Consider the following 27078-nt stretch of genomic DNA (forward strand, 5'->3'; position numbering starts at 1 on the left):
TAAATCCTGAAATTTTTTTTATATAAAAAAGGTTCCATTCAGTTGAAATAATTTGAAAGTTACCAGGAATGCTTAAAAACGGAGTTTTTAAATTTTTTGGAAGATCCAAAACGTCCCATATCACCACATTATGACCAATGATAAAATTTTATTCACTCTAAAAGAGAAAATAAATACTTTGTATCACTATATACATAGCATATTATACATGCACTTTTGAAAAATGACAAAACACAATTAAGTAGTTCTTATTAACATTCTTTTCAAAAATTTTCAAAGGCATTAGGAAATATGGGATATAGTTCTAAGCAAAATTATGTATAGTTGGACCCACAAAGCAAAGTACATGTACATGTCATACATGTCGACTGCCTTTTTTTTAAAGAATTATAGATATAGCAACAGTAAAAAGAAACTTTACAATTTAATGCATATTTACAAATTTAAGACTAAAGAATTAAAATTTTTGAATTTTGAAAATCTTTTTTAATGAGAAATAAAAATCTAAAATAATGACAGCATCAATAATAATTATAGTGCTTACAAAGGCTTTGGAATTTTCAATATGCCTGTGTATCTGTTTCAAGGACATAAAATTAAAATGATGAAGTCACAATTTGTTTCTTAACTGTTTTATATTCAGTATTTTTAATGAAGCAACTAAATTAGGCATAACTTAGTGCAACTTTAATGTAGTTATGATGAATCTATTTTACTTGATTAAAAATGATAAAAACCAGGGAGCCTTAAATACTATCTTAAAAGATTAACTACTGTGCCAATTACAAAACTAAGGGAAAGGTATTTATAAGGGAATAACTATTCTGAACAGTAACTTCCTTTTGTTCATTTTATTTAATTAAAGACTCAATCAACTTTCATTCTCAATACTAAAACTTTCCCAAATTACACATTGGCTTGCAAATGGAAGGGCATACAGCAGGGCTAAGTCAATGTAACATTAGTGAAGATTCAGCAAGTAATCCGTTTTTTATTTAATCTGGCGGTGGGCGGACTACTGGCAGTGTAAAGTGATCTAATTAACTAAATAATTGCCAGTTTTACATTGCATTTCTGTTACATGACATAGTATGAATATATACCAGTAAAACATCAAATTACTCAGGTTCCTAAAGGAGGATGAGGCCTGCTCTGCCAACAGGTCTGCTCAGGAGTAGATGCCTCAATGCCATAAAATTGAATGGATGAGGTGATTCTTTTTACCCCTCTTTTAGGATGACCAATTAACCAAAGTATCTACAAAACTGGATGTGATCATCTGTGTGATATGTTTATTTTGTTTAAGGAGAGGGAGAAACTTGCAAAGGAACATTTTGATATACACCTTAGATTTTTATCAAAGTACAAATAAATGGTCAAGATGACACTAAGGGATACAGATAACTTTACCTACATTTTAATTGCCAGTCTCCTCTAAATTGGTAAATGCCTTCTGGTAGCAACTAGAGTTAACAGTTCTACCCTCCTAAAGACTTGCACCTTTATCAAATAGAATCATACATTCTGGCCTCAGTCTTAGCCTTGCATGGCTAAGGTAGCCAAGATGCCAACTGGGGCTGTTATCCTTGAATTGTGTAACCCAACGCTAGGAGATTCTCCAGATGCTAACAAAAACCAATTTCCTTGACAAAATAAAGCATCAGAAATTTAAAACAATCTTTAAAAATGGAAGAGATCTCAGTATTTTGTTTTTTGCTTGTTTTTAGGTTTGGGAGCAGGAAGTATCTGAAAGATGGTTTTAAAGGAAGAGGACTGATACTTGCATGGGACTGCATTTTAGTTGAGCTCAAAGTGATGGAAGTTGGCCTGTATTATTCTGCCACAAAAACTGAAGTGTCCTGCCCAGGGAAATCCCCGCCAGACACAAGAGTTCACCGAAAAAGGACTCTGCAGAGCGCTGCTATAAATTCAAAACTGTCTGGGGCCCACAGGCTTTGCCGGAGAGGGACCAACGTGGGATCCGGAGAGCCCGCGACACTCGCCACCGAAGGACTGCTCAGTGTCCTCTCCCTCCTCCTGGAATAGGAAGTGAAATGCCGCCTGCACATCTGCCCGACTCTCTCTGTGGGTCCTTCTCTTCTGCACAGTTAGGAGAGTCTCTAATACCTAGTTACAGCCCTGGCCGCCTTCAGCTCCAGTGTTCCTAACCCCCACCCCTTGCCTCCAATAGAGTCCCCTCCCCCGTGATCCCAGCCCCTTCAAACGGTGCCGGGCGCTGATTGGTGGTGGCGCTGACAGGAGGCGGGGCCTAGAAGTCCAGGCCAAACCCGCCCCCGCGTATAAGCCCCTTCTCGGCTCTCTCTCCATCTCTCCTCTCTCTTTCTCTCTCGCAGCCTTCCTCCCTGTAACTGAACAGTGAAAATTCACATTGTGGATCCGCTAACAGGCACAGATGTCATGTGAAAACGCACATGCTCTGTCATCCACACCGCCTTTCTTTTCTTTCTGTTTCCCCTTTTTTTCCTTGCTCCTTCTCCCTCTTCTTTGTAACTAACAATTCTACCACCAACTCCTCCTCCTGCTGCTGCCCTTCCTCCTCCTCCTCCTCCTCAGTCCAAGTGATCACAAAAGAAATCTTCTGAGCCGGAGGCAGTGGCATTTTTAAAAAGCAAGCACATTGGAGAGAAAGAAAAAAGAAAAACAAAAGCAAAACAAAACCCAGGCACTAGCCAACCAGCACATTTTTTTTTTCACCCTTCCTGAAAACAAACAACCAACCAAACAACCATCAAAACAGTCACCACCACCATCGTCAAAACTGTTAGCATAGCAGCGGCGGCGGCGGCAAACGTCACCCTCTGGCCTCGGCGTCCGCCTAAAGGGATGGTTTTCTCAGCGGAGCAGCTCTTCGCCGACCACCTTCTTCACTCGTGCTGAGCGGGATTTTTGGGCTCTCCGGGGTTCGGGCTGGGAGCAGCTTCATGACTACACGGAGCAGGAGAGCGGCCACACCATGCGAGGTAAGCAGGCTTGCGGGCACGGAGGCTCCCGGGGTCCGGCCAAGTCCAGCCAGATGGGGAGATGGGGGAGGGGAGCGCACCCAGCCGAAGGGGAAAGAGGTTAGCGGGGCGCAGTTCCCGAGTTCGCATTCGCAGGTGGGCTACAAATGGCCTGGGCGTAGAAAGTTGTGGGGAGGTGTTGATGCCTCTCGGGAGTTCTGGAGCGACGCGGGAGGGCGCTTTTTAGAGAGAGGAGCGACGCTAGTTGCTTCTTCCCAGTCGAGTTGCACTGAACCATTTTTGTGTGCCACTCTCGGGTGCGGAAGCGGACGCCGGATGGAGAGAAAGCCGGGAGAGGGATGCCTGTCGGCAGAAGCAGCTGGATTCACCCCGCGCGCAGTGGTCACCGACCCGAATTGGGCGCGCGGGGCGCACCGGCGGGCGGAAGGGCGAGAGTGCGAGGGGACACACACTGCCCAAGTTGCAAAGCCCACCAGCATGCTGGCCGGCTGACGCGTCCCTTCGTGGGAGTGGTAGCCAGAGGGGCGGTGTCGCGGGGCAGGACGCGGACTCCGGGATCGTCCCCTGCGCGCGTCTCACTCCAGCTCTGCGCCCTGGCCAGGTCCGCTCGCGAGAGCCCGCGCAGACCAGGGACTAGCGCCACCACGAAAAAGTTGTGCAGAGAAAGTTCCAGAGGATAAGAGAGCCCGCGCTCCCCGCGGTGGGCAAGGTTCTTTTGCCGAAGGGCCGCTGCGGGAGCCGGTGCTCTGTGAAGCCCTGGGCCAGGACCCCAGGTGGCGTAGGCAGTCGCAGGACGTTCCCGGCGAGCTGGCGGCTGCCGGGCGGCGCGCGGGGGATAAGTGGCCAGACACCTGCTCCTGCTGCACTTTGGGCTGCTCCGGCGGCTGGCCTGGCGGGCTTTAGGGAATCACTTTGTTCGTTTGTCTCCAGCGCTTCGTGCCAGGACCTTCAGGTTTCCTGCGCATTGTGCCGTGACCTACTCTCCTCCACTTTTCGCGTGACCACAACTTCACTCTTTTCTTGGAGAGCAGGCCGAGTGCCCGCGTGCCGTGGGGTTCTGTGCAAGCCTCTGGGCACCCGCCCCCACCCCCAGTTTTTCTTCCTGGCCACCCTGCTGTTCTTGGGGTATGGGGGTGTCTCCTGTCCCTTTCACATGTTTTCTATGGGTGCCCGCAACAGAAAGTTGGAAACGGCCAGCTCCTGACCCTCCTGCATCACTGACCCCTCGTCAGGTGGATTGGGCAGGAAGATCTTGGGAGAGTTGGGCGGCAAACACTCATGGCGTTCTACCTGGCTATGTTCTCCCGTCACCCAATCTCCCAGCACCTCTCCAGGAGAGTTCCGAGGGTGCCATGTGCATGCTTCCCCTGCTCCGCACGCAGTGAGCACCGACCCTAGACTCAGGACAGAGAGTGGGCAGGGCGCTGGGATGTGGCAGAAAAGGAAAGGAGGAGGAGGAGCGGAGAGGCTGTACAGGGAGGTGGGTGGGAAGGAGGTAGCTGAAGATAAGGAACAGGGACGTCCCGGTGGGATGGTCTTGACTGACCCCCGCGCACTGGGAGTGGGGACGCTATGACTGCGAACTGGTTCCAGTTTAGTGTCCCAGTTGGGGGTTTCTTCACGTGTTCCACTGTCCAAATTCTTTCAGGAAACTAGTCTCTGTTTGGTTTTGTGTGTTTTTTTCCTGTCCAGTCTCACGATTATTTGCTCTCCTTTAGGTTTCCTCTGCCCGGGGATGGGGTTTCTAGTCCTTTCTTCTATTGCTTCTCCCCTTCCAACACTCCTCCCAAGGCTGGATTCTTAAATTCTGAATAACTGAAACCATGCTACATCTCAGCTCCGAGCCGGCTCTTGGACCTGGGGCGTAAAAGCCGCTCAGTCTCCTCTTAAATTGCGTGTGGGGTGGGGAGGAGGAGGAAGAGAAGAGTGCGGGGCAGAAGTGGATGTAGCTTGATCGCACTGCTCCTGAAGGAGCAATTTGCCAGCGACAGTTCGGGTTCGCCACTGTGCTGGCTTTGAGTACTCAAGCACCTCACAGGGTTGAAAGTCAGGCGCTCAGCTTGAGAAACCAGTCTAAGCCAGTCTAAGTTCTAAGTTCTAAACCAGTCTAAACCAGTCTAAGTTCTATTTTAAGGCGACTCTTAGGCGGCCTGGTGGGACACGTGGAGAAAAAGCAAGCTTAAAAGGTGGCGGGGTCCTTCTCGCTCTCCCAATCTCTCCTTTCTTGACCCCTTACTGTCTCTTCTCTGCCAATGCCGCGCATTTCCTACAGACCTTGCCCTCTTGCAACATAAGGGGTTGTTCTTTAAGGATAGCTTCAGAAAAGTGCCAGACTACTCAGACATCTTGTGGGAGTCAGGGTTTGAACTTGAGTGTGAACTTGAGAAGTGAGAGCGGAAATGAATAAGCTTTCTCTTGTGCCTGGGCTGCTAAGCAGCCTGTTCTGGGAGGAGGAGGGCGGTTTTTGAGTTCAGCTTTACAGTGTGCCCACTCCATTTCCCCCATACAACACACACACACACACACACACACACACACACACACACACACACACGTGCGCGCGCGCACACACACGCGCGAGCGCGCGAGCTTGCTTCCTGTCCCCAGGTAGTCCCCATCTCCAGTCAGTACCTCAGCCTGGGCTCCACGCTTTGCAGTTGGCAGCTATCCTGAGTCAAGGCGTCGCAAACTTGGTCCAGGATTGAGTAGTCACCCTGGAGACCAATCAAGCAACACCCCCACACACACCTCTACCCCGCCCCTGCCAGGTATAGGATAGTTAAAGAGACTTTATCCCGAGGGAAGCTCTGAGGTAAGAAAGGGGTTAAGGGGCTGTGATCTTTGAGGTCATTATCCAGCTCCACAGTGGAACTGAGCCCGGGTCAAGCGTGGTGGTTTACAATGGGCTGGCCTTTGGCAGACGAGGTTGTATTTGGTGGCGCACAAAACATTTCACCCTTTGTCTGCTAGAGGGTACCACATCAGTTCTAGAGACGCTTCTTCGCAGATTGCATTATTGAGAAAAATAACTTCGGAAGGCTGGAGGAAGGACTTGTAATTAGGTCTGTCCATACGTGAGAAACAAGCCAGCCAAGGTGTGGGTTTCAAGACTCCTTCCTGAGAGTCCTGTCAGCCGTTTATTACACAGGGGAACCGAAATGGTAGGATTTTCCAGCTCTGCCTCTGCAGAAAACCCTGCTTCCAAAAACAGGGTCACAGATGTCGTCGCAATCAATAGGTGATTGTGGCACCGTGGATTAGAAATCTGGTTTTATGCTTGCTGTAAACAAGGACGGGGCTTGGCTTTTCTAAAGGGCAGTTTTCATCTGTTATTTCCAAGTAGTTAGTTTTTATTAATTGCTAACTTTAGAAAAAAGGCTGCTTGCTTCCAGAGGTATGGTACCCCTCAAAAATCTGTACCTCTGAATGTCCTGCTGTCCAGGCCTTTAGATCTATCTCCTAAACAAGTCCGTCTTAATTTCCTCTACAAATTCCAATTAAATATTTCTAACAAACATTCGGCCTCCCAACAATTACAAAAAAAAAAACCCCACAACATTGCTGGAAGGACATCTCTCTCAGTAGTCCATTAATAGTTGTTTATTAAGTAATTTTCAGTAAACTGTCTTTATTCCAAGAAAACATTCAAACAGTTTTAAAAAAATCTGAAAGTTATATTTCAAGTATTGTTCAAAAAATATATAGCCACAAAGATAAAATATTTTTTTTAATTGGTTACATTTTGGGATGCTCTCCTGTGACATATTGTTATGTACTTTGTACAGAAGTGCTTAACATCCTGGGCTTCTGGAATACAGATTAGAACCACCAAGGCTTTTTACTTTTCTGTATTTTCAGAAAATCAGGAATTGGAAAACCAGGATGGAAATATAAAGGAAGAAATTTTGAGCAGCAAGCCACATAAACATGAAGAATAAAGATTAAAAATCCTTTGTTAGTGTTCATTTAAAACTTAGAAGTCCTAGATTTTCCATCAACAAACAGTATAGGTTTTGCTCATTAGAAAACCCTTAAAAGATAGTTTCTTGCATCATTATTAAAGTGATTTATGTATAGTTTTACTTTAACATGAGTAACATTTATTTTATACTCTTAATCAATAATGAATGCTAACATTTGCTTATTTTAGTAACAATTTGTTAAATACTAAACTATTAATTGCCTTAAAAGCAATTATACAGGTGTGTATTTGCATACATTGTATTTTAAATTTAAATGAGTCGTGAGACCTAATTTTACAGCAACAAAGATTTTGCAGCACCAGGAAAGTATGAAGTTTCAGGATCAGTCTTCATGCAAATGATGTTCGAACTGTGTAATAATACATACTATTTTTCTAAAAGTGTAATAATACCTACTATTTTTCTAAAAGTAGTATATACAGAATTGTCATCAGAATATTAAAATGATTCTACACAGGAAGATTTTTCTAGCTAAAAATACAAGTAGAATTTTTCAGCTATTATTTCACATTTTATGAACTTGTATCCACCTTTTAGGACTGCCTTGTAGTTTTAATACTATATAGTTTTTATGCCTATGTAGTTTTTATACTTTCACCACAATATTCTTAAGAATAAATGTGATTCACAACACATTAACTCGATTTTTTTCACTGCTATAAATAATATACTTCTCATTTAAAGTTCATATTATATAGCCTTCAATTAACACAGAGTTAAAAATTATTCTAGTAAATTAAGTTTAAAATTCTATATACCGGGGGTGCCAAAAAAACATATACACATGACTTGTATTCATCTTTTGTTATTGGTATATATTGAGTGTTACGCTTTTAATAGTTCTTTCCTTTCTTAAAATATGTATACATTTTTTTTGGCATCCTCTGTATATATGTCTACTGGTGTTCTGCAAGTTTGTAAATAAAGTGAGGTTTAAAATCGCGAGCAATAACATCAATGCCACTGTACATTGGTGAAATCCAAGCCTTACAGATAATAATGTGAGGACAGTTAAGACCATGAAATTCTAGACAGATTGAAACAAATCAAAGGTTAAGAGCGCAAAAGTTATTAGTGATTGAGGTGACCTAAAATATATATTTTTTATCATTCTAGTATGATGAAGAGAATTTCTTAAGACTAAATCATTTCTGTATTTATCTCATAAAGACAAAAAAGCCATAAAGTCTTCAAATTATATTGTCATTGATTTAATATAATTGACATTAACAAATCATTTTATTGTCATGTTAAAATATACAAAAATGTTATGTATTAGGAATGGACATTGTGCTGAATAATTAACATAGTTTTGTTGTTTTTAATTCTAGATGTAGTTTTACTATTCCATCCGTTCTTATCTAAAAGACAGAAATTAAGTAGATGAATGAAATAAGTCTTTTGTAATATAATGAATGATGACCTTTGATAAAATGAGCACTCTACACATAAAGTATTATTCCTTTAATTTTGTAATCATCTTCCAATTACGGCTTCTTGCAAATATTTATCTTACTTTGAATAGAATCTCTGACTTAACAGAATCTCTAGCAGATAATAGCAGTCTTTGGAGGCGTCTGTTGATACACACTGATACACAATGTATATGTATGTGCCTATAACCACCCACTCAGACAAGAAGAATGAATATTTGAGAGAGAAAATCATTCTTATCTTTGCTTTCACAATTCAGACTTCCAAATTCAAACATATTTTGAGAAACAGAAGCAACTTTCCGGAGTATTCAAAAAGAAGAAATGGATACATGTGGTACTTGAGTAGCATACAAAAGAAACTGTTAAATAGCATCTGTTTATAAATAATCTACACAAAACTCCATTATATTTCCTAATGATAATTAGAGGGGAAAGGAATCAAGTATTCAAGTCTACCAAATAAACAAAATATTCCCTCTCAAATTAAGCAACAAATTCATAGATAACAAGGCCTATGGCATGAATTTGAAGGACGTCTCCTTTGTAGCACAAGACAAAGGGAGCATAGAGGAATAAATATTGATTGAACTAATCATCTGATGAATAGAACTGAGATTTACCAGTGCACCAATATAATAGTTTATGTTAACTAGTTCTTTCATAGTGCATATGCTGCCCTTTCAACCCTTGACCCCATCCATTCACTTCTTAATGAGGGAAACCACAGGTGTTATAACGGCATTTATAGTGAATCAAACTAAATATAATAATCATGTGGTTAACTAATGGCATGGGAGGGTGAATTCTTGTGAAAAGAAATATTGTGATCATAGTGTCGCAAAATTATTATGCTCTGTAAACCACCAAAGAAGTTTGGCTTGTTCTGTTCACCTTTAAAATATACATATCTACGATGTCATCAACATTTCAAGCCCTAAATGCATTGTCTCAATAAGTACAATTTTATTAATGCTTACCCGAAGAGTTAAAAATGCTATTCAACACATATATACCTATATTGTTTAATACCTTGCATAGTAAGCATTTAAAACATTTATAAATAACACAGAAATTATATTTTGTATTTGATATAGTATGCATTTTTCTTGGTTTATGTTTATTTTATAAATTTTGAAAATAGAATATAACTTTATAATAACTATTATAATTATTTTTTAAAAATTGTTTTAAAATTGAATTGGGATATTGTTGGCTTAAGCATCTTCTTACAAAGGTCAAATCAATGTGTCACCTTTTGCCAAAACATGAGGCAAAATACTTATTAAAACATGCTCTTAGAAAAAAGCAAAAGTAATTTGCTTTAACTTAAATGCGTTCACTTCTGCATGGTGAACTAAATGTTATTAACTGGCTGGTATGCTGACTTTGTAAATTACTTTACTACACAAAGTATTCATTGATGTAATTTTTATGTGATTTGTTATATCATGGGGTCCTGGGTTACATTTCTCTAATTCACAGAAATCACAGACATAAGCATAGAAAGAGCAAATTAATTTGGTTGTTTACTGAATTATGTTTTTTTGTCACTAGCCTACTTATTACTTTGTACTCATGTGAATCCAAAATCCTGGCACCATGCTGTATATGAAAAATTTGGGATACTTAAAGAAAACTGTTACATAAGTTTTTATCTCATAGGAAAGCTTTTTCCAATGAATATGGTAATAAGTCAATTTTAAATCATATTTTTAAAATTTTTCATACGACTCCCCTTATTATGTGAATTTCATTAAAATTACGTTGTTATCATCTGATAATAGCAGATATACAATATTTTGAATTAGAAGTACAAAAGGTACTGTCTGAATTTGAGCACAAAATTATCCTTAAAAATGAAACATCAAAAGCTTTTTTTTTAAAGGCCTTGGCATTTATAAGCATTACTTGGCATGAAATAAATAAGTAATCCTGGCTGCAAAAAAAGAAAGGAAAGAAAGTAAAATATTATTTTGTTTTAGTTTTCTTACAAGCTTATAAAAAATATTTTCATATGAATTTCTCTCCTTATAGAAAACCGACTTTGATTTTCCCCTGTTCTGAAAACTTTGTCCAATTCATTGATCAACTCATTTCTAGGAGCCCAAATTAAGAGATACTGTTGAATATGAGAATAAGATCATCTTCACAAATGTTTCCATTTTCTGTTTCAATTTTAAAAGGGACAGACTCAAAGATTTCATCTTTTAGAGCTATATGTATATCTAAATAGAGATGTATGCGACCTACATTTATGAATTCATGATTTATTGAGGATCTGCTCAAAGCCAGGCACAGAACTGGGCCCTAAAAGATGTTCAGGTTGGTAAAGCATAGCCAGCTGTGAGGCTATGACAGCGATGATCAACGCAAGAACAGAACAAAATACAGTGAGACGCCGTCAGAACCTCAGAACATCTCTAACAGGGGAAGTGATATCTCGGATGGGCTCTAAGCATAAGTAGAAGTTCATCTTTTGGTTAATTTGTTCATCATAAATGAGGTTTATTAAATTATTATTTGTTGTATTCACCAGTTGCCTTTATAATTGGTACTATGTGAAATTTAGTTTATTGACATAGAACCATTCCGAAAAGAGCATATTCTGATTTAGAACAAGTAGTAGTTTTGTTCTCAAATAAAACTTTTACTCTTAAAATGATTTTCAAGTGACAATTTTTAAAAACCTCTAAGGTAAGTCTTGAATTAGAAAAAGAAAATGTACTGAAGGAGACAAATATCAGTGTGAGGAAGAGTATAACTTGTAAAAAAAATTAGCAAGTATCTCCAGGAAAAAAAGGGTGGGGGATTATTTTACAATATCCTCATACATTTGTTTTTATAAAAGAAATTCTTATTTTTGTAAAATAATCGCTGGTATGTATTGAGTTTCATGTTCTTTAACATTTAAGGTATTAACCTGAAAATAGTGCTATGCAATTTAGCGAAAATGCACAGGAGAGTATCTTAGATAACTACTAGATATCAGGGAGAATAAAATCCACTGAACTAATAGGTATGTCAACAGTGTCTGAGGGCCACAGTAATATTCTTCATAAAACTCTTACATTCCAGAAATTGAAGATTGAACTCCAAAAATTAAACTAGAAAATTAACAGATAGCAAACTGTCTTACAGACTTTTGAGCTTTTCTCTCTCTTAAGCATATTTAAAGAAGGAAAATTCCTGACTTTTAGACAGTAAAAAAAAAAGAAAATTACTGTGAGAACTAACTACTGTCTGTGTCTATCCCAGCATGTCTGTGGGTAAATCACTGATCAGGCTGAAAAAATATCCGCTACAGTTCATAATTAGGCTCTTCATTCTGAAGTGGTAATTTGGCATTTTGGTTTTGTTCATTAGTTTGTGTGAGCTTAGTTAACTTAAATCCTCATACTAAGGTCTAATCCATTCTAAAACACTGACAAGATCAAGTTTCTAAGCCTAGATCCTGGGCTAGGGAGAATTCACAAAAGTAAATGTCAACATTTTAGACATCCAGGCAGCCAAAGTGTCACTCTTGCTCACAACCCTCTAACACTGGCAGGACACTCGTCTTCAAATTTCGACATGGTGAGCAAGAACACAGAGTCGTGTGTTTCAGTCTTGAAAAATAGATGCATTTTTTAAAAGGTTGATTATTAATTAGAATTTATTAGACTAAGGAATGGTGCTCTTCGGTTGTAGCATGTTCTGATAATAAAATGGCTGTTGTACTTGATTGGTTTATTTCTTGGAACTGGAAGAATTTAAGAAGTGAGTGAATGACCCCATTTCTTGGGGCTTTTCTTCAAAGGTGAAAGGCTGGGAGAGAGGGCACACAAAGGCTCCTATAACTTTTAGAAGCTTTCAATAAGGGAGCTAGTTTTCTGGACACCCCCTCCTTCACCTCTTACTGCAATTTCTCTGGTGCTCACAAGATATATGACAATGGACACATACACCCACTTCATGTTATGCCTGGGCCAGTGTGCTATTCTGGGTGGTAAATGTAAATTGAACCTTTGAAAACTAGTGGTTTTGCTTGAAGGGCTATATGTAATATGAGTCTAGATTTTTACTCTAGCTTTTTATGAAAATATGCCTACTACTTAGTATAACGTTAAACAACCATTTTGATCTTTCCATTAAAAGACTTTTTAAAGACAGTCATGTTAAATAGGGTCAGAATGTGTTGCCTGCTGTAATTAATTCTGAGAACATACGATTCAGACACGTGTATTATTTTTATTTTTCTAAATAGTGTAATAAAAATAATTAAAACTAGTTATTTATCAAACTACATTTAAATATGTTTAATTTCACCTATCCAAGGCATGATTCTCAAACGTGCTTTATATGGGTTCCATAATACTGGATTAACATGAAAACCCATATTCTGTTTCCCAAGTAAAAGTTTCATTATATAGCTTGAGACGGAATGAACACTCAAGTCACATTTTTTTATCCAGCAGCTGCTGGCTTCTAAATTCAAAAATCAAATAATAACATACAAGTTTAAAGAATTTAGACATGTTGAGTTTCTAATGAATAACTGGCTATCATTATCATTGTCAGGTCAAATAATAAAATTATTATACAGAACACTTTCTACTAATTTGTACATAACTGCACCTGGCACTTAGCAATATAAACACTTTTTATTCAAAAAGAAGAAGAAACCTTGTTCCAAATTTCCAGTTTTTGAGTATGAGTAAATGCCACACAGTCTGGTTGAATCAAGTAACATTTGTTCAGGAAAAACACATCGTATCATTAAGGTGTAGTGTTTCTTGGCAATAATCTGTTGTTGATAGTTTTTTGTTTGTTTGTTTGTTTTTACAAAACCAAAATATTTCAGATAAATTCATTTAGAAATTTTTAGGATCCTCACCTATTCATCAGTTTGCTCTAAAATTAAATTTAAAACGTTTTGTTTTGTTTTGTTTTGTTTTGTTTTGTTTTGTTTTAATGCTTAGTACCTTTTAAAAGGCTTGATTCTAAGTACTTTCACCCTTGGATATATATTTCTATCCTTGTAATTGAAAAGAAAATGAAGGACCAAAGGAACAGACTTTTGGATTATCTTTCCAAGGGCAGCTCAGAAATATCAACAATAAGAATACTAATCAGATAGTATTAATATCCTTCCAGTTGTGTATTTGTTTCATTTTGTTTTGTTTACTATTATTACTAAAGCTCAACCTGACTGCCACTCATATCACAATAAATTAAAATTTATTTTATTGGTCATAGAAAGTGTTCTTTGGTAGTGGAATTAGTTGATTTTGAATTTCTTTCCACTGAAATTTCATTAATAATTTTGGAAAGGTTGACATAATTGTTGATTTATAATCCAAGATAGACTTTCTTTTATCATGACCAAAAAGTAAAAACAAACAAACAAACAAAAATTAGATGACAAAGTTGTATAATAGGTGACAACCCCAATAGTGGATCAAGTTTAAATGTGATTCAAAAAGTCTTGATTTTTGAGTACTTACAATGTTTAAGAGGTGATGCTTTCTAAGATAACAGTCTCAAGCACAACAAAAGTGGGTTGTTTTTTTTTACAAAACTCCTAAAGAATTGCTTAGATATTTTTTGTTTAATTTGAATTTCTCAAATGTCCAGTGTTGATTTGATCTCTTTTTTCTAAATGAGAAAAATAGATGACTTGTCCAGAATTATTTGTTAAAAGAGGTGGCCCCCAGAATTTGACTTTAATCAAGGGCTTCCGATTCTGAATCCAGTGCTATTTTTATGACTCTACGTTTTCTCTCTTAGACTGTACTATTTTTTGCCACTACTGCACCTATAGAAGATAATCACTAATTAATCATGCTAAATCCTCATGCAGCCTCCACTACCATTGGCCAGTATTGGCCCTCAACATAAAACTTTTTTTTTTATCTTGAGAGTTTTACCAAAACTCTCATAAGTGTTTTGACCATATGAAGAATAGATGATATTATAATACAACCATTTTTATTTGATCACATGATCCCTTTGAGCAAGTTTTCACTCCTAAAATAATGATAATGACATTTAGCAATCTCAGGAAAAATTTAAATAAGTATTAAGAAAAAATCTAGATTCTGAATAGAAGCCGTCCAATAAAAGCAGTAACAAAGTCACAGTATATACAGTTAACACTTTTGTTACTATAATTATCCCCTCAAAGACTCTAAAATTTAATTTCATAAACTAAAATATGCCTTCTTTTATGGAGATTTCAAGTTTTTACTAAAATTGCATATTTACAGATGTTTCTTCCACTCAGATCCTAACTTATCAGCATCTACTTTAGGGAAGGAAACAATTTTATGAGAAGTAGCTATAAAGACTATTGATGTCTAAATATGACATTCCTCTTCATTCAATAATCAACATACACTTGCCTAATAGTTTATAATATTAATCCACTCATTTGTCTCTTCTCTGGTTTTTATGTTTGTCAGGAGGAGGATTATCTATCTTTTTCCATAAGCATTTCAACGACAGAATGGGTAGCCTAACATACCACCATTTACTTACCTGGGTTTAATTAATTTTGTCTAATTGATTGGGATTGAAAGTCTCAGCACACCATTTTATCAAAGGTCTATTATCATCCTGTCCAATTCTATGCTTTGTAGAAGCATAAAATATTTATTTAAGGAATAAACCTTGACAACATTAAAAAGGTGCCATATCTAATTGTGGCTGGCCATATACAGAAAAAAAAAACAATTAAGTTTGACATTGATTCTAAATAATTGCAGAGTTCTGCTCCTCCTTAACAATACCGCAATTTAATGTGTTTTGCGTTTTGGCTGAAACATAATAGTCCTTACATCAAGCTATCACTTATATGGCTATTTTTTATGCTTTCACATTAAGTCCACGCACATTTCTTTAAAAGCACATTTATTAGTCCACTGTTACTGATTTTTCAGGCCTCTTCAGTGTATATTGTGCTATACAAACATAGTTCGAAACACCAACCCTACCGAGTCATTTATTCTCCAGGACTCGAATTGATCTTATTATGTAATGGTCCTGACTCCCACGATTCAACTTAATTGGACCACAGATCCTGTTAGAAAGAAAATGGACTGCACCAGAATCTGCATTGGATTGTCTTCATCTTATATTTAGTTATCCAGTATGTTTAATAATACCACATTGGGAAAAACTATAGGTTTATCTCAGGTGATTCTCTTTGTTTTACCTCACATACAATAGTTCTTTGCTTGCTCTTTTAGAGATAGCGGTATATTTCTTCATACTCACTAATTCTGTAAGTCTTGGTACTGTTGTTGCTCTTAAGGAAAATTCTGAAAACATTTTCAAAAAGGAACTATGTAAACCTGAGAGGAGCTGACAAATGCAGTCTCATCTCTTTAGAAATGTAAAATTAATAATAATATCTTGCCTGTATTTAGTGCTCTGTAGATCTCAATGGGCTTTTGTAGAAGCCACCTGGATGATCCACACAGCCATCTTGTGAGATACGCAGGATGGGTATGAATAGGAATGTGCCCTGGGTAGCTAAGCCAAAGGAAATACAAAGATATAAACAGAGTGCTTTTTAAGAGTTTAAAATGCAGTTTCAACACCTTAAAAAATAGTCCCCAAACAAAAACATAAACAATTGTTTTATAAAAAGAGGAAATACAAATGATTAATAAACTATTGGAAAGAGCTCAACTTCACTTATTAAAGAACTAAAACAATGTGAATGGCATCTTCACCTGTCAAATTATAGCATGGTGTGATGAATTGTACACCCTTAAATTCTGCAGTAGGCTTTTATATTATTACAATCATTGAGCCTACACCCTTAAAAATGACCATAATCTTGGGGCCAGTGATTCACCTTCTGGGAATCTTTCCAAAGCAAATAAACTAAAGTAGCAAAAGACTTTATACCTAAAGACTTGTGCCTAAAGACGTTGTAGCCTCATTAGGATATTTTCAACAATACAGGGAAACCTTGTTGTAATGCTCCTTATGGCACATTTTCACAGAGTATGTACTCACTGTTTTACCAGTATGTATTCACAATGTATTCAATATACGTCACTAGTATTAAGTGTTTATGTGAATGTGACAGTGTGTTTTAGGTCTTCTAGGGATAAATTGGCAAGCAAGAAAAACATCATCCCAGATCTCACTAAACCTAAAGACTAATTTAAAAAGTTGGAATGCAAAATTGTATATGCTATATGATCTAAATTGTATAAAATGAATAAAAAAGTGAAGAAAACAGACACAAATGTTAAAAATCACCTCAGGATATTAAGATATCAGGTAATTGTTTTCCTACTCATTGTCATTTCTGTACTTCCAAAATTTCCCACACATTCTCTGTAGATTCATCCTAAGTGTCAAAGGGAATGCTCACTTACTCTGGCATGTAGTAAGGCTGTCTTTATCTATGGCTCATTGCATTTTAGCTTATCCATTTGCCTGAAGTCAGCTAGTATGATAATAGGGTTAAGGTTGAAAGTCTAATGGCTCATTGAGAAAATCAACTTACTTAATATTTTCACAATTATTCCCTCATTCATTACCAAACATTTAATCAGGGACCTGTTGTGCATTAGGTACTACCCTAAGTATTGAAAATACAAGGTAAATGGGATTCGGTCCCATCTTCTGAAGAGCTTAGAGTCTAGTCTTCTTGAAAGCCATCTGCTGCAATTCACACTAAATACTGGAAGTAGCAATACTAATAATGTGCAGTTTTTAAAACTTTCTCCATCATTGGGAAAAAGAAGGGTTCTGCCTTAATATTTTTTTATTAAGTGTCAGTTAATATTGCCCTTTTTTGTCTCTGAAGGCTTTTATTAATTTGAGAAATATATTACTTCAAATGATGAAGGAAAGATCAGGATAGGATACTCATATAGAGAAATTGATCAACTTGCCTTCATTTTACCTCCATTAAATTAGCCCACATCTATCCCCTGAATACATTGTGGGACTTTGAAATCCCTAGAGATGTTAAAGAACACCAACACAGACACACTCAGGTCTCAAAATGTAAGAAGCTGGAGGATGATTAATTCCCTATTGATGAAGTTGTGGGAAAATTTTTAAATGTTTCTATGCTGTAAGGTAGATGAGGAATCTCAACTTGCCTTTACGGCTTTTGGAAATTCATCGGTATTTCGCAAGGCAGAATTCAAGTATGGTGTTCACTACTAAGGTAGTCTTCATTCATGTGCACTCATACCACTGGGGCAATGGTTCAAAACAGGTGGTGATTTTGCCCCCATCATTTTGACATATTTGGCAATGCCAAGAGCCATTTTGTGTTGTCACAATTGGGAAGGTGCTACCAGCATCCAGTAGGTAAAGATCAGGAATAACACTAAACATTCCCCAATGGACAGACAGGACAGTCCTCCAAAACAGAATTATTCTGTCCCAAATTGTCCATAGTGCTAAGATTAAGACACAGTACCCTAGAAGTATATAAAGGCTTTCTAAGTGGGATCATGTTACAGATCCTCAGTTTTCCTATGTATTATCTGAGAAACCTGGTTCTTCTTTTCAACCTTCCCTTTCACAATAACCCCACTTCAACAAAAGAGAGACCGGAACTCTCATTCATTTCAGATGACTTTATTATGTACGTGTTTCCCAAGATGGAAAACTTCCATTGTACTAAAACAAATGGACAATTTGGAATGTTGATTTTGATGCTGAGAAAGTAAATGATTCTAAGAAATGCACAAAGCATCCTTTTGCAAGTCAGATAGTTCCCATTTCTTTACTTTCAACAAAATTGAAGAAAGACCTAATCAAATTGTTAGTTATAAATCATTAAAAATAGTTTTGATGATAGAATACTATGTGATTTAAAGCATATATTTCAGAAGGAGTTTAAAGAAATGAGTTAAATTGCTATGGCAAAATTAGTTCTACTTTCATTTACGTATTTATATGAATATATTTTCCAATACTTACATTTCTAAAAACAAAAATAAGAATAGAAGTGATGCTAAACTCCCTTACAGTCTAGTAGTAAATAATAGACAAGCACAGATACCAGAATTAATTGGAAGAAAATAAAAAACGCCCATTTGTCTTATTATGAAATGAATTTCATTTAAATATATGTCTTTATGTTTAGCAAATATATAATGTGTGATATATTTCTGTAATTCTTATCAATTGTGATTTGGTAATAATAACAATCAATCCAGAAGAAATGTTATACTCAGAACTCATGTTCACAGGGGGAGCAAATGTTAAATTTAAATATGAATACTTATTTTTGTTATAAAGTGTAAGGTTATAAAAAAGAGAAGTATAACCAGGTTAATTAATAAAAGACTTTCAAATATGAAAATTTTGACAATAGAATTCTGTGGGGAGAGTAAAATGGAAATATGAATTTTAGGAGAAAATATATTGTAAAATTTAAATTACAGAAGAGCTTATTTATGATTTTTTTCACATTTATACTGTCAAGACATTTTGAGATTTAAATTGCATTCATGTATTTAAAGAGCAATTCATCAGTTTTATTTTAAAATATAAAATTTAAATGCCCCAGAAATTATATCCTACTATACTATATATATCCAGTGATATAGTGTACTATATAGTCTCCTTATACTGTTCTAGGATGAAGGGGAATGCTCCAGGACCCGTGATTCCTAGTTCACAGTGGTTTGCCATGTTCTTCAGGTTCATATTAATCTGGTATCCTAATTGCTTAGGAACTGCATTAGACTGAGCAGCTAGGCAACAACTGTTTCAAACTCTTAAGAAGAACCAAGGATGATAACCTGTTCTCTATTAATTTTTCTTAGAGGACCAGACACAATCGTACTTGAGAAGATTTGGACAGTAACTAACATTTCTTTTCCCCCAAGTTTCTTAAGTGTCAGTTCTTTAGAAGTTCTAGGTGACCACTAATCTTAGAATCAGCAACCATGAGATAGAAACAATATCATCCTCAAAAAAGAAGTACTTCAGGAAATTCCACTAGACCAGGGGTCTACAAACGTTTCCCATAAAGCCCCAGATAGTAATATTTTAGACTTTATAGCCCATAAGGTCTCTGTCACAACCACTTAACTTTGTTTGACATTGTAGCACAAAAGCAGCGATAGTCAATATGTAAGTCTCTGTATTCTAATAAAACTTTATTTACAAAAACAGGTGGCAGACTAAATTTTGGAAGGCAGTTTTCTGACCCCAACAGTGGACTGTCAAGTCCCTGAGGACAGGATCCATGTCTTATTGAACTTGGTATTCCCATGACCCACCCACCAAAAATATGGCATCCAATGAATGTTGAATAAATGAGTGAAAGTATTTGAGTCTTAAGAGGATGATAATATATTAAAAATATGCTGACATTCAATGCACTATTGAGGAGAATAAGAAAAGAATCATAAACCTCATAGAACTTAGATATTAGCCAAGGAGATCTGTTTCTAGAAGTACCAGGCAGCTTGGCCACAATTAATAGAATGAGTCTGCAATATATTATTTATACACATTCCCATATTGAATAATCAATTACTATTCAAGTATAACTTCTTATATATTTGCCTTCTTTATATTTTGAACTGCTTGAGGTCAGACATCTTTGACTCCCAACTCTAAACTCTGAATCTTATTCATCCATAATAGGTCATTGAAACTTCAAATTAATTATGAGTGAGGAAAGGTAACTCAAAAATGGCCAATAACCAACTGATCAGCAAATACGTGGTGTCTAGTATGTTCTGAGCATTATGTAGTTATTAGCGGAGATCCAATGTGGATTTATTTATAAAAAAATAAATACTATATGTGCTTATTATGTGTCATATTCAGGTCTAATTCCTAATAAATGTCAAGTCAGTTAATCTTCACAGCAAACTTGTGATGTAATAGTGTTTATTATTAGGTTCATTTGATAGGTGAGGAAAGTGTGATACAGAAAGGTTAAGTAACTTGGCCAAAGTTAGTAAATGGCAAAACTGAGACTCAGGTCCAGGCAGGCCACCTCCTGAGTCTGTGTTCTTTTTTTTTTTTTTTAATTTATTGGGGTGACAATTGTTATGGTTAGCACTCTGGACACTGAGTCTGTTTTCTTAACCATTGCAAAATGCTGTCACTTTTCTTAAGTCAACCCCTGAGTTTTCAAAAGGACATATGTGAATTGTTAACTAAGAATACAACACAATATGGCATTGCCAAAGGACCCCTGTAACACGTAAAACCTGGATGAGTTAAGAAATGAGAAGTAGATGTTACAGTGATAGGACAAACTTTGCGGGAAGTCACTTAAACTAAACTTTCAAATTGTGTAGAATATTATTAGCAAGGAATCGCAAGAAGCTTTTCAGGTGGAAGGGCAGAATAAACAGGCTTGGAAACAGAATTGTAAAGCAGAAATTATATGTGTATACCACCCGCAATGAAACAAAGTGTAAGAAACTAATATTTACTCTACACTTACTATGTGTCAAATACTGCATTGGGTCCTTCATGTCATAGTGGGGTTATTTACAATCCCAAGTATTAAAGTGGGACTGTCAATTACAATCTAGCTTCTACTACTTACTCTGTGTCCTCGGGCAAATTACTTAACTTCTCTGAGCCTCAAATTTTTTGTAAAATGAAGATAAATACTGGCATCATGAGGTCATTGTAAGGTCTAAATTACATGAGATAACATAAAGTACTTACATAGTGCCTTGGTATTTAGTCCTCATTGAGTGCTTTATTTTTTTATTTCTTTTTTATTTTATGATTTTTAGTAAAATATAGCTAACATACAATATTGTATTAGTTTTATATGTACACCGTAGTTATTTAACATATATATACCTAAAAAAGTGATCGCCATAAGTCCAATAACGATCTGACACCATACTACACTATCACAATATTATTGACAATATTCCTTATTCTGTACATTACATCCCCGTGACTTATTTATTTTATACCTGGAAATTTGGACCTCTTATTCTCCTTCACTTCCCCCCCAATTTTTAAAATTTTTTAATTACAGTTGGCATTCAATATTGTTTTATATTAATTTCAGGTGTGCAACATAGTGGTTAGATATTTAAATAATTTAAGAAATGATCTCCTGTCTAGTACCCACCTGGCACTATGCATAGTTATTACCATATTATTGACTATATTCCCTGTGCTTTACTTTACATCCCCATGACTGTTTTGTAACTACCGGTTTGTACTTCTTAATCCCTTCACCTTTTTCACCAGCCTTCCAAACCACTCCAATCTATCACCTTAACAAATCTAGTACCCATCTGACACCATACATAGTTAAAATATTATTGACTATACTCCTTATGCTATACCTCACATCTCCATGATTGCTGTGTAACAACCAATTTGTACTTCTTAATCCCTTCCCCTTTTTCACTCATCCCCAATTCCCCCCCACCTGACAACTATCAATATGTTCTCTGTATCTATGACTTTGTTTCTTTTTTGTTTATTTTGTTCTTTAGATTCCACATATAAGCTAAATCATATTGCGTCATTTTTTTCTCTGTCTGACACTCCACTCAGCACAATACGATCCAGGTCCATCCATGCTGCCTCAGATGGCGAGAACCTATTCCCTTCCACGGCCGAGCAATATTTCTCCTCTTTATTCATTCACTTATTGACAGACACCGAGGCTACCTCCACATTTTGGCCATTGTAAACAATGCTGCAATGCTTATACCACAAAATGAAGTCTATTTTGTCTGGTATAAGTATTGCTACCCTAGCTTTTTTGTTGTTGTTTTTGTTTGTTTGTCTGTTTTCATGAAATATCTTTTTCCATCCCTTTACTTTCCTTCTGTGAGTGTCTTTCAATCTTAAGTGATTCTCTTGTAGGCAGCATAAGTAAGGGTTTTGTTTTCTTATCCATTCAGCCCTCCTTTGTTATTTGAGTGATGCATTTAATCCATTTACATTGAAAATAATTATTGATAGATATCTAGCTTTTGCCATTTTATTATTCGTAATTTTGATTTTTTTTTTCCATCTTAAAGAAGTCCCGCTAACATTCCTTGTAATACTGGTTTGGTGGTGATGAACTCCTTTAGCTTTTTCTTGTCTGGGAAACTCTTTATCTGTCCTTCAATTCTAAACGATAGCTTTCCTGGATAGAGTAATCTTGGTTGTCGTAGGTCCTTGCTAATTTTCATCACATTGAATATTTTGTGCCAATCCTTTCTGGGCTGCAAAGTTTCTGTTGAGAAATCAGCTGACAATCTCATGAGAATTCACTTATAAGTTACTAGTTGCCTTTCTCTTGCTGCTTTTAGGATTCTTTCTTTGTCTTTACCCTTTGCCATTCTAAATACAATGTGTCTTTTGTGGGCCTGTTTGGGTTCATCTTGATTGGGACTCTGTGATTCCTGGACTTATATGTCTATTTCCTTCTCCAGGTTAGGAAAGTTTTTAGTTATTATTTCTTCAAATAGGTTCTCAATCCCTTGTTTTCTCTCTTCTGCTCCTGGTGCCCATGTGATGCAAATGTTGTTACTCTTGATGTTGTCCCAGAGGTCTTTTATACTATCCTCATTTTTTTGGATTATTTTTTTCTTTTTGCCATTCTAATTGGGTAGTTCCTGTTACCTTGTCTTCCAAATTGCTGATTCAATCCTCTGCTTCATCTAGTCTGCTGGTGATTCCTTCTAGTGCATTCTTCATTTCAGTTATTGTATTCCTCACTTCTGACTGTTTTTTTTTTTTTTTAACATTTTACTTAGTATGTTTTATATTCATGTTTTATGCTTGCTATCTCTTTGGTGAAGTTCTCACTAAGCTCCTTGAGCATCCATATAACCATTGTTCTGAACTCTGTATTTGATAGATTGCTCACCTCCACTTTTTTAGTTCTGTTTCTGGAGTTTTCTCCTGGCCTTTTATTTGGACACATTTTTTTGTTTCCTTATTTTGACTGCCTCTCTGTTTGTTTCTATGTATTACATAGATCTGCTATTTCTCCCAGACTTGGCTAGCTGACCTTTTGTAGTAGGTGCCCTCTGGGGCCCTGGCAGAATCTCTCTAGTCACCTGCTCTGGGTGCTCCAAGAGTGTCCCTTGTGTGATTGTGTGTGCCCTCCTGTTATACTTGAGTTTTGATTGCTATTGGTATGTCAGTGGGTGAGATTTACCCTCAGGTTGATTAGCTGTAGGATTTACAGGCTTCTGTGCAGGGGGCTTACCCCACTGAGTAGGATTTGCTCCAGCAGGCTCTGGTGCCTGTAGAGACCACCTTTTGAGTGTGTGCCACTTGTTGGACTAATTGGGTGGTGCTCGGCTGTGGTCTGAAGCCAACCTCCAAGTATGTTAGTTCTGGGGCCTCTTAGTGCAGGTCCAAATCACCTACTGCCTGTGATCAGTTGGGGACTATATGGTAGGAACTACAAAGCAATCTGCAGTTGTTCACTGCCTGTGCTAACTCTGGAGGCGCATGGGAGAGGCCATGCTGGGAACTGTGGATATCTGCCCCATTACCAGGCCTGGGGTAGCTACATAAAAAGCCAGAACACCTTGATGCCTGTTGCCACTTGCTGGCTCCCTTAAGGATTAGACACTGATAAAGCCTCGTGCAGTACACAAGTTGGATGAGGTAGGGACTCAGGGAGTCACTAGAGTGGGAAGAGTCATGATCTCCAGGTTAATATAGACTCTGGTTTAGTGCCGATGTTGAGCCTGGAGCTACTCAGCAAAAGTCTTAGAGCAAACCACGGCCAGCTGCCACCCACCTGGGTCCTATAGACTCTGATAGTTTTTCAAGTGCCATACAGGCAGGGCTGGCTGCTCTCACAGAAAGTGCCTGTGGTGTTTGGTGCATTGGATGGGGTGGGTTCTCAGGGGGTCAATAGGTTGAAGCAGCAGAGCTCATCGGGTCAATCAGATTCACATTTGGCCATGGAGGAGGGCTCAACACAGAAAAGATGGTGCCTGCCTGCTGGCTGCACGGTAGAAGGACTCCACACAGGGAAAATCACAACTATCCTCCAGCCCTCACTTTGAAGCCACACACCTCAGTCTGCCCCCATATGCCTCCGATGCCCCCCAAGTTCCTGTCCCTTTGCTGGAGCCCAAGGTGAGTGTCTGCAAGTGAGAGGGTGTGCTTGGGCTGTGTAAGAGGATGTCTGGGCTTCTTACAGTCTTCCACCCTACCAGGACGGTTGGAATCCTCAGTGTTTTCCATTTCCAGATGTTGTGGGGACTCCTTTTCCTGGCACCAGTAGCCTGAGGTGAGGAGGCCAGTGTGGGGTTAGGGTTTCTCACTCCTGTGGGGGGAACCTCTGTGGCTGAGATACCCCTCCCGGTTCTCAGCTGCCACATGGAAGTTTGGGGCCAGCCCATTTCATGTCTTCACCCCTTCTGCCAGTCTCTACGTGCCTTCTTCTTTATATCTTTAGTTATAAATCTTCTGTTCAGCCAGACTTCAGATGGTTCTCCAGGTTGCTTTTTCTATAATTTAGCGGTAATTTAAATGTATTCACGGAAGGAAGCAGGCACAGTGTTCTACTCCATCATGTTGAATCTCTCTCTGAATCAATTTGAGTGCTTTATTATTGTTTTTGAATTTTTATTGTCACAAGAAAATGTGAAGTGTTGTCTCTATATTGCAAATGAAATTGCTAAGGCTCAGAGTCTCCTGCCAACATCTAGAACATATGTATAATTTCTCAAGTTAAATGGGCTTATGAGAGCATTCTCATTGGGAAGTAGTGATTTGGTTAGATAGGAGAAATGATTGAGACACTGAAATGTCAAATTAAGAATTTTGTTGTACTAAAATAAATTTAGAATGTGAGGCCTAATGTTTGAACTTTTGAAAAACTGAAATATATGACTATTCCTTGTTTAAAATTTACTTCTTAATGATTTAGTGGGTCACTGGAAAAAAAGAAGAGTCAAGCAGAAAGCAGAGAGATCTGCAGACTTGGTCTGGCATATGCCAGTGTTACCAGGCTTAGCTGATATCTCAGTTGCCCCCTTAAACCTGTGTCATAGTAAGTGTCATTATTATCACCTAACAGGTTTTAATATACCTGTCAACTTTACTTCAAAACATTGATTCAGTGTAGCATTGCATCCAATTATGGAGAAGAAATTCAAGATTGTTATGCTAGTTTGGTGTTTGTCCTTTATATTTACTTACATTTGTTTGGCAATGTGCTTAGAGACACATTTCCCAGATATAAATTGCAATGTTTCCCCACATACCATCTCGCTGAATATTGTTATACCAATCGTGTTTTTTTCCGTAGCTATGGAGGGTTGATCTGTTCTTTTGAGGGAGTGTTTTATGAAGGAGGTTACCACTTTTTAAATGGTAGCTATCTAGTATTTTATTTTATTATACTTTACACCCAAACTTTAAAGATCCCACCAAGTATCTAAAATAGTTGAATCTTTCCTCTTCTCCTACTAAAAATTATAATTTCCATCAGAAAAACTTCTCAAAATTTTGCCTGAATCTACTTTTAAACACACACGTGTAAAATGCATGTATGACCTTTAAAAAAAAACCTCAAATTCTCCATTCTTTCATCTTAAAACAAACAAATGCTTGCTTTTATCATTTAATTTTTAGGATTTCTATTGAAAGTGTCATAATTTCATGGTATTTTCTGCCACAATGGAAGGTACTGACCTCAGGAAATCTAAATTGTGAAACTTATGTAACTTGTAGTATAGTCAGCCCAGCATCTTATGGTCTAATTAAATACAGACCAAGTCAGTTAGCAGGAAAGTAGTGTTATGGTGCAGCTATTAGCACCTTGTTAGCAGTCCAAAACCTGCTTTCTCAGGCAGAAAGTATTTCTGAACGCAAAGTTTTATATAGATAAAAGCTGTAATGTTTGAAAGGCATTTGATGAACCTACATTTGAATCCAGAAAAAAAAATATATTTTTTCACTGATTTTTTTTTTTGTCAACATGGGGCCAGTTCATTGTAGTTAAATACCCTTCTCTTTCTTTCTCTCTCTCTCTCTCTCTCTCTCTCTCTCTCTCTCTCTCTCTCTCTCTCTCTCTCTCTCTCTCGTCCATTTTTCTATAAAGAAAATTAGAACACACATACATCAAAGATATTTAATTTTTTAAAAAAACTATCCCAGTACTCTTAAAAACAATAGGTATTTTCCAAAACAATTGTTTTATGTTTTACGGTTCAATTTCTAGAAAAAGTAAAGAAATGTATTTTTTAAATGCCACTACATGAGACCCGTTCATGTACAATGTTATAAATGTGTGATATAAATGAGCTTAAAGTCCACGTTCCCCTAGCATTAATCTCTATTTTTTCTTCATCATCATCATGGCTAATTCTTATTGATCACTTACTGTATGCTAGGCACTGTTTTGAGTACTTAATATTAATCACCTTTGTTAATAATCAGAATAAGTTCTTGAAATTAGTAGTAATTTGTGTGCTCATTTCACAGATGAGGATATGAAGCATAGAGAGTTTAAATAACTTGCCCAAGAAAACCCAGCTAGCACCTGGAGGAGCTGGGATTTGAATCTATATTTTTAATAGATGTGCTGTCCCCTCTTCCTATCACTTACTTATGGCCAGAGGATGCTGCAAGCTGATTTCCATCTTTTGATCTGTCTTGTCTGTCTCAGAGGCCTTTCCTGGGGTAAATGACCTTCAGACACCTCCCTGACTCTAGACAACCCAAGGCTAGGTGAATGGTCTGGGAAAA

The 27078-nt window shown here is 37.4% G+C and overlaps 1 protein-coding gene across 1 annotated transcript in view; it reads left to right on the forward strand.

The window, feature by feature from the left end:
* Nucleotides 1-2376: 2376 nt before the first annotated feature.
* Nucleotides 2377-27078, forward strand: part of RORB (RAR related orphan receptor B) — a 186447-nt gene continuing 161745 nt past the window's right edge. Inside the window, exon 1 of the mRNA XM_081065590.1 lies at nt 2377-2981. Coding sequence (XP_080921716.1) covers nt 2975-2981 — 7 coding nt within the window. The 5' untranslated portion in view covers nt 2377-2974. The remainder of the gene's footprint in view (nt 2982-27078) is intronic.

Source organism: Rhinolophus hipposideros (assembly GCF_964194185.1).
Source record: "Rhinolophus hipposideros genome assembly, chromosome: 11".
Taxonomy (NCBI): Eukaryota; Metazoa; Chordata; class Mammalia; order Chiroptera; family Rhinolophidae; genus Rhinolophus; species Rhinolophus hipposideros.